The 8699-nt window shown below is 52.4% G+C and overlaps 2 protein-coding genes across 2 annotated transcripts; both read right to left on the reverse strand.

Annotated features, from left to right (window-relative positions):
* Positions 1-1422: 1422 nt before the first annotated feature.
* On the reverse strand, positions 1423-1936 carry LOC124708913 (vegetative cell wall protein gp1-like). Its single transcript, XM_047240550.1, has one exon. The coding sequence runs from the start codon at positions 1870-1872 to the stop codon at positions 1423-1425; it is 450 nt and encodes a 149-aa protein (XP_047096506.1). The 5' UTR covers positions 1873-1936.
* Positions 1937-7174: 5238 nt separating this feature from the next.
* LOC124708912 (protein PELPK1-like) lies at positions 7175-8311 on the reverse strand. The gene has a single exon (XM_047240549.1). It carries the CDS (start codon positions 8193-8195, stop codon positions 7497-7499), a length of 699 nt encoding a protein of 232 aa, XP_047096505.1. The 5' UTR covers positions 8196-8311; the 3' UTR covers positions 7175-7496.
* Positions 8312-8699: the final 388 nt, after the last annotated feature.

The following is an 8699-nucleotide window of genomic DNA, read 5'->3' on the forward strand; positions in this document are numbered from 1 at the left end:
TAAATAACCATCATTTGTATTATAAAGCCCAAAAATTATATTAAATTTACCAAAACCCTAAAAGAAATATTTCATAAACTAGGACTCATAACTGAGGCGAACCTTCTTCGGGACAAAAACCTCACTAGCTATGTTAAAATCAACTTCCTAAGATAGATTTAAACTTGCACGAGAAAGCTACATCTTATGCCTTTCCAACCATAGGTTTATTGATTACACGTAACACTTCATTTATAGAAATCTTAGAAAAAATATTTCAACCTTCTCTTCGCAGTTTTTTCCTCTCCATTTTCTTATAAGCATTCTCATTGACAAGGTGAATTCCTAAATACCAACAAAATCATGACATTAAGAATTAATAAAATTATTCATGTTGCCTAGTTTTCCGTGATCCAACAACTAATTGGCTGCAAATTTATAAATGAATATTTGTATACCAAATAATGGTTGATAAATATGTCATTTTGTATGCACATGTGGTAGGAATTATATGATTTTTTTTGTAGTAACCGTAGTTGAATCCAAGATAGAGGAAACAATAACTACATAATGCTACAAGACTTCATTTATATATTAGACAAAAAATCATGAAACATATATCTAGCACACTATGTTTTGAAGTGGCTATATTTTGTAGTTTTATGTGGAAATAACAAGAACACCTGATGTTTTATCTACACAGAGGAATGGCTTCATGAGTAATGGCTATATATATACTTATCCCACAAAAATCATAAAGTAAAAGACAAGCGATAGTTCTTTTGGTGAGAAATTCTTTACACATAAATTGAAACTTTAAGTATAGAATAGTCTAGAATAGAGGAGACGCATATTTGTTAACCATATGTAGAATCTGCTGGATAGTGCACACTGTAAAATCCATGCATTAAACTGGTGATCGGACGACTAATATTGAAATTAACATCTATATATGGTATTTATGAATCTATAGTTACGTCTTCCCTAAAGTCTGTTTAAGTGGCTGGGTGCCATCCCACCTCTGATCCGAAGCGTATATGCACGATCCAATGGTTAAGGTGGAAAGTTTCGAGATTTTCACCTAATGATGTCGCCTTAATGTTTTGCCCATACTTTTTTTGCTAACACTTTATTTCCTGTTGTCCCCTAGCTATTTCTTAGATGGCACACCATAAAATAGTTTAGCAGTCACAGTTTACCAACCACAAAATGAGATTAACTTAGTCTTACACGAAAAAAAGAGAACGTAAAACGCGAGTACAGTTGGACAGCCCTCAACGTACAGTAAACACACAGTACACATACTGAGACGTAAAAAAAAGGTAGAACAGCAGATACATCGATCACATGTAAAACGCAGAGCTACACGCAAATACGCGCCATGGTAACGGAGTGATCTAGCCACTCCCGCATCAAGGCCACCGCGCCACCACGTGAGCACGCCTACGCTGACGGAGGAGGTGCCGCGAACGGCATAGGCACGTTCACATTGGGGACGAACGGCATCGGAGGCAGCGTCACCTTGGGCACGACAATGTTGGGGATCGGCGGCAGGGTCACCTTGGGGACGACGATGGCGGGCATGGGTGCCATGGTGACCTTGGGCATGGGCGGCAGCACCGCCTTAGGCACGACGATGGCCGGCATGGGCGGCAGTGCCACTTGCGGCACGGTGGGAAGGGTTACCGCCGGCATGGGTGGCAGCAGGGTGACCGTGTCCGTGGGCACGGCTGGCAAAGTCGGCACTGCCGGAAGTCCAGGGACAGCGCTAGCAGCCGGAGCTGCAGCCGCCGGGGTCGTGTCGGCCAGGTGGCGGGCGGCGTCGCAGGTGGTGCCGGTGAGGAGAAGCGTGCACGCCATGATCATGGCCAACATGTTCGCGTTGGAAGCCATGGTTAGAGCTGGCTAGGTACTAGTGGTCGAGAGATGGTTTTCTCTCCTGTGTCCGGCTGTGAGAGGTGATTGTACTAAAGATCACTTCTGTTCGAAAGATCACTTCTGTTCTGTTGCGATGTAGGAACATGGGTCAATGCCTGACAATTTATAGTCCAATGAGAGGGTGCGATTAGGTTGGTTGTTGGGCGGATTCAGAATGCTTGTACATCGTCGATCCAAAAAGGGAAGTGCTTTGTATGATCGAGACAAGCAATGGCTGCAATTTTCTCTGTTTAGGTGAGGAGCTGGCTATGCAGCGTGAATTTGCTCAACTGTTTAGTGTCACCATTTCTCAACTGTCTTCGTCGCGAAGGGTGCTGGCAGAGTGAGTTGACTGAAAGTACGTCAGTATTGTACTTTTTTTGATATATAGTTCGGGGATTTCTGCCACTAGAACCGCTGTTATTTTTTTCTTCACAGGGTAATTGCGAATAAGATGACAAACTGAATCAATAGGTACCAAATGACCAAGCAAATCACCTTCGAAGTTGGGATAATGCTTTGGTAGAATCCGCCATCTGGTTGTTGCGAATAAGATGATAAACTGAATCAACCAAGCAAATCACGTTCTTCGGAGTTGGGATAATGCTTTGGTAGAATCTGCCATCTGGTAGTAGTATCACAGAATTGCACTGTACGGGAGCGCCTCTGATTCTGCATATTACTAGTCCATCACTATGGACGTGATTAGTGGGGGGCTCCTATTTGAAGGGTTCAGCGTTGGCAAATACCACTACGGGCAGCAACGCCTCTTGGGCTCCCATCTTCTTCTCCTTCCTCTCATCTTCTTATCTGATCCAGTCAGTCCCCCTGTTGTCACCGCTGGCTAGGCCGCCAGCTACCACCACCCGCGGCCGGCACCGCTGACGCAGTCCTCCTCCACCGCAACCCATCGCCGCCCCGGCCTCCCTCTGCCTCCACCACCCCCCCCCCCCACACGCACACACAATTCCAGCCGCCTCCGTGCACCCAACACCCAAACCCTAAGGTCCTACCGCCGGCGAGCTCCCTGCACCTGCACCCTAAGCCCCCTAAGTTCTCTTCCTGACCTCCGTTAGCGTCGTCCCAGTCTCCGATGAGTTCGATCCGGTGAGTCACCGAGCCAGGAAATTTGGCCAAAGCTTCCTAATGTGGTTGAGCTGGAATGAAATTCTAATTCTCCACCAATCCCTTGGAAGGCTCTCATTTCCTCCCTTCTTTCTCTCTCCAACTCCCTCTCGTCTGAGAGCCGCCTCGACTCTCCCCCTTTCCTCTGGTAGGTTCGCCGGCCAGAGTTGAAGGGGGGGGGGGGGGGGGGGCCGGCCATCTCCCATGTATAGTAGTAGTTTTAGGTTATCTACCCATGCGGAGACTGGCTCTATGCCATTAGTTTGGAGCGGCGCGCTTGATCTGTTCGGCCAGATCTAGTGTAGTTTAGGGTTCCTCTTTGTCGTCTTGTTGTTCCAATTGCCGGAGCTAGATGCGACGATGAGGAGCATAATATCCTTCAATAAATCCGAAGCTCTTGGTGGGGGTGGTCTGGGGAGGGGGAACTCCACTTTGATTCTTTCTCCGTCCTGCCGTGGTGGAGAGGGCAGAGGATGTGGTGGAGCTCGCTCTTCTTCTGATGGCGCCTACCCTAGATGCGGTGGTTCTACATCGACGCGCGCAACCAAGCTCGAGGCATCCTCGCCTCTGCTATCCTTGGCCGTCATGGAGGCCCGTCATCAACCTCCAGATCGGAGGCTCTTCTCTGTCTTGGCTGATGGAGCTCGGCGCTTCTTTGCCACCAAGTGGTGCGTCCCTGGTGACTTGGAGATACAAGCGGTTTTTCGTCGCAAGGGGGCGTTCGAGCGCTCTGGCCATGTTCCGGCGGCTACGCCTTGAGGACACTGACATCTGGCGATGGAGGCACCCAGGGACTTGATTGCTTTTTACCTTTTGTTCTAGGGTGTTTTATGTAAATGTGCATACCTTATCCTCAAATACTAGGTTCTTTAGCGAGAGTGTTGTAAAGGGTCGGCCTGCAATTTGTAGCTGCCACGTGTTTCTTTAATGGAAGTACCACCATGGTCTTCGAGACCCGTCCTTTGTGCAAAAATAAAGAAATCTCCACCAATCAAAACGGCAATATAGTCTGTTCAGTCTCTAGTCTCCTGATGATTCTGTTCTGAATGAGTCCATGGAGTCTCCTAGTGATGGAGCGAATGGTGATGGGTTGCTTGAGAATGCCGGGATGGTGGATCCGGTTCAAAGATTCAGCAAGGGTAACTTGGACAAGGCCAATGTGAATGCGGTGGAGTGTGCTGACCTGTGCAAGAAACGTAAACTGCCATGTGAAAACTTTTGAATTCCATAATTACTATTATGTCTTATCTGATTTGGAGATCATGAGTAGGGCGGCTACGATGGGTGTTAAGTATCTGGTGATGATTTTGATTTGTAGTTAGTGTTAGTGCTTGTCTGTTGTGGCTCCGGTGGCAGGAGGGAGGGGGGACCTCGTTCCTCCGTTCTGTAGCTAGGGTTAGGGTTTGTCTGTTGTGGTGCGTCGTTGTGGTGGTGGGAGCGGCATCCGGGTGAATAAATTTGCCTTAACTTTACTCCCACACCGTCATCGACCTTTACGGCGACGTCTCGGAGTTGATGGCATGCAACATGTGCTTGTCTCTTCAGATCAGCAGCTTGGTCTTCTCGTTGTTCTTTAGATCTATTTCTCGATGTGTCACTAGCGTTCATCGTTGTCCACGACGACACTGGGTATTGGGGCGAGTTGGATGCTCTAGAGCGAGGATGCCGATCCGGAGATGGTGAATCTGTTGTTGTTCCCAACTTCATCGATTTGATGCGGTGGATCTTGGTTAAAGGAAGTACGGGGACGTCTCCTAGCTGACGTGCCATAGCGACACACATACCTCGATGGCCTGTTCATCGACTAACAAAGCCTCGTTGGCGATGGTACTTCTTTGAATCTGGCAATGGTGGAGGTTCGGCGTCTCCTTAAATGTGTGCCTAGGCATCATTGGAGTTTGTCAGCGGCCACTAGCTAGTTTCGGCGAGTGCAAGAAACCTTAGGGATAATTTTGTATTTTTCTATCTTTATGGTTCTATCTGCAGAGTTTCCAAGAAATTTGTTTTCTCCTGCTCAGTTTTTTCGGTTTCCATGTTTGTTGGTTCTTATAACTTAATTTTCTATTAATAAAATACGTGGTTGCTCTAAAAAACGGTTGTGTTATCTAATACTAACTCTATTACTCTACAAATCAATGGTACCCTTTTATTTTATTTTGAACAGCGTGTCAATGTCCTAATATACTATAAATTTTGTTGGGTTATGTGAAGATAGATTACAATATTTTTTTAGATCAAAGGCCAAAGGCCCGACGTTAAATTAATAACGCCCTCAACGGCGACAAGGTACAAGGGGCTGAACCCAGCTTACAACACACACCCACACACCCACACGAGCTGCCAAAAGGCTACAACCGAAACCTCGAACGGCAATCACGACCCTTACGAAGCCTACGAAGACTCGGAGAAGACACCGGACAGCAAAAGTGTCGGGCCGGGGCTCACCCAAGGGAGAGCCATCGAACACACACGCCGTCAACAGAACTCCCCGCCGCGGGCAGCGCCACCAGTGACCGACCACCACTGTGCATCGACCACCGCCGTTCGAACCCCAACAAGCAGCACCCAGGAACCTCGACGAAGGAGGGGACGGCGCAAGCCTTGCCGATGGTCGCCAAGCAAAGAGCCAACATCATCCGCAGAAACACAGTGAGCTCCAAGGCGGCGTCTTCAAGAAGAACACGACACGAGAGCGCCGTCACCGCCCGATCCGCGGATCTTAGGTTTTCACCCGAAGCACAAAGGTCGACGAATACCGCGCCTCTGCCACACCACCAACGGACAGCCGCGAACTGTGAGCTCCAAGGCGGTGTCTTCAAGAAGAACACGACACAAGAGCATCGCCACCACCCGATCCTCGGATCTTAGGTTTTCACCCGAAGCACGAGGAGGAGCAAGGTTACCGCGACGGCGCCTTCAAGAAGGACACGACGTCCGCGAGACGTCGACACCGCGGCCCCAGGGAGGGCGAGGGTTTCCCCTCGGTAAACCTCAACACCTCCAGCACAGGGAACGGGCCACCGCCCTAACGACACCCGCGCCACTGCCACAGAACACTGCTCGCCGAGAACCACGCCGCCCTCACGACCGTGGCACCGACCAGCCCACGAGCTCCTGGCTCGCCCGCCAACCAGCCGAAGCTCCCACCTTTCCAGGGCCGCCGCCCGGCGTCCAAACTCTTCCTGCTGCGAGACCGGAGAAGACAAGCACCACATCGCGAGGGGAAGGAGCTGCAAACCAACAGCCCCCTTGACTGCCGGGCACGCCAAATATGGAGACGGAATGAGCCCAAGCCCGGGGCCCCTGCCTGGCCCGCAAGCGCGGCGGCCAGAGAGCCCAACAAACCAGATCCGGAATGCCGCATCGCCGCCGCACCGCCGCCACACCAGGAGGGCACCACCAGCCAGATCGGCAACCAGCAGCCCCCAAGGCTGCGGGTGCCCGCGCATCCGGGGTGGAGGTGGATGGGGTCGAATGGGGCGCGGGCCCCTGCCTCGGCCCGACTCGAGGTGGCCGGATCGAGATCCGGGCCACACAACCCGACACCTCGCCGGGGTCCTCCATGATGGGGTGGGCGAACGTAGCCGCCGGCCGCGCCCTGCCGCCCCTGGCCTCGTCCGCGGCACCCACGACCTCCACCTTCCAGCAGCACCTCCGAGCTCGCGCCGCCCGCCTCAGGCCGCGCCGGTGAACCGTCGCCGCCGCGGGCACGCTGGTACCACGTAGTCGCCACGCCGCTGCGGCGCAACCTCGCCGCCGCGCCCTACCGAGCACGGCGCCCTCACCGGCCGCGAAGACCCGCGCCACCGCCACTCGCGCGAGGGAGCGAGAGGAGCCCCGCCGCCGCCGACGCCGCGCGGGCTTTGCCCGGCGACGCCCTCAGGCGGCGGCGAGGAGGAGGGGGAAGGGTGGGGAGGGGCTAGGAAGGGGCGCCGCCAAGGAGCTCCCAGGTCGCCCGCGGGGGCGACGCCAGGAGCTAGGGTTTCCGAACTCGACCAGATAGATTACAATATCTCCTTCTGATATACTTGAACTAAAGCATGCATGATTTATTCTTATTGTATGTACGAGATTCACAATGAAGAAAAATCTACACTCCCAACTAATCATGTTGCTTATGATAAATATATGAGTAGTGGTCTATCCGTGTATGTATATCGATCCAATGAAAATATATTCATATATAGTGTCACACGTACATCTGACGCAAATACCCCTTACATGAAGAATGATTCACTGTCACACCACATAGATGTAAAGTATACAAGTACACCACACGCACACCACACCCCCATCAACCGAAAAGAGACGTACCACACACACATAAGTACAGCATGCTCATACAAATTAATGTTGTCAAGCTAAAGTAACCATATCGTTAAACACCGTTAATTACGACATTACGCTCTAAACTGGGCAAGGGAACAGCGACCATCCGTGCATATCGATCGTTGCATGCACTGGCATGGCCACACCTAGTGCCCGGACGACGGCACGGTCACACCGGGAATAGACGGCATCGGCACCTTAGGCACGCCAGGGATGGTCGGCACTGCGGGCAGTGGCACGTTGGGAAGGTTTGGTAGGGACGGCATCGGCGGGAGTGCCACCGGCAGCTTGGGCACGTCGGGGATGGACGGCATCGGCAGGTTAGGCACCCCGGGGACGGTCGGCAGAGGCAATGTCGACACTCCAGGAACGGTGGGCAATGTGGGAGTTGCGGCGCAAGGCACGGAAGGCAGGGGCACCGTTGGCACAGTGGGGACAGTCGGCACAACGGCGCCGGGTACTGACGGCAGTGGCACCGTCGGGACACCCGGCACTGTCGGCACAACGGCGCCGGGCGCCGGCAGCGGCACTGTAGGCACGGTGGGGAGAGCTGGTACGGTAGGCACCGTCGGCACGACCGTGCCCGGCAGCGTCGGCACCACTGGCACGGTGGGCACTGTGGGCACGACCGTGCCTGGCACCGTGGGCAGAGTGGGCACCGTCGGCACGACGGCGCCTGGCACCGCGGGGATACCCGGCACCGTAGGCAAGGTTGGCAGCGTGGGTTCGGGCAGAGCCGGGATGTCGGCGAGGAGGCGCGCTGCACGGCACCTGCAGCCACCGCCGTTCAGGAGCATGATCGCCATGACGAGCACCACGGTCACGAAGCTCGACGTGGAAGCCATGGTCGTGCGTGCGAGGCCGTACGTTACTTGCTAGTACTACGTACTCCCTAGCTAGCTCTTGTGGAGCCAAGCTATAAGAGCGATTTTGTTTGTGTTGCTTTGTGATGCAATGAACGGAGCCCTACATGTCAATTTATAGCCCACGTAGCTGACGGCTACTCTTTTTTTTCTTTCTAAGTGAAGCTGACGGCTGACCACTATCCTTGGCATTTGGCAAGCAATGGCTGTTGGCCACCCAAAGCTAGCATGGGTCACTTTGGCTTCCCAAGGAGCGGTGATTGGCGGGGAAGAGACCGAGAGGCAATGTATGGCAGGCATGCATGTAGTATGCAAACTATGCATTGTACTATCGCGCGCATGATTTTGTGGTTGCCTAAGCTCCTCGAGTTGCTTGGCTGCGTAAGGGTGTGGTTGCCTAAGCTCCTCAAGTTTATTGGCGAGGGAAAGATCGACGAAAGACAATGCATATGTACGGCATGTGTGGGAGGGATATGCAAACTATGC

The sequence above is a fragment of the Lolium rigidum genome, chromosome 4, assembly GCF_022539505.1.
Source record: "Lolium rigidum isolate FL_2022 chromosome 4, APGP_CSIRO_Lrig_0.1, whole genome shotgun sequence".
In the NCBI taxonomy this organism is placed as follows: domain Eukaryota; kingdom Viridiplantae; phylum Streptophyta; class Magnoliopsida; order Poales; family Poaceae; genus Lolium; species Lolium rigidum.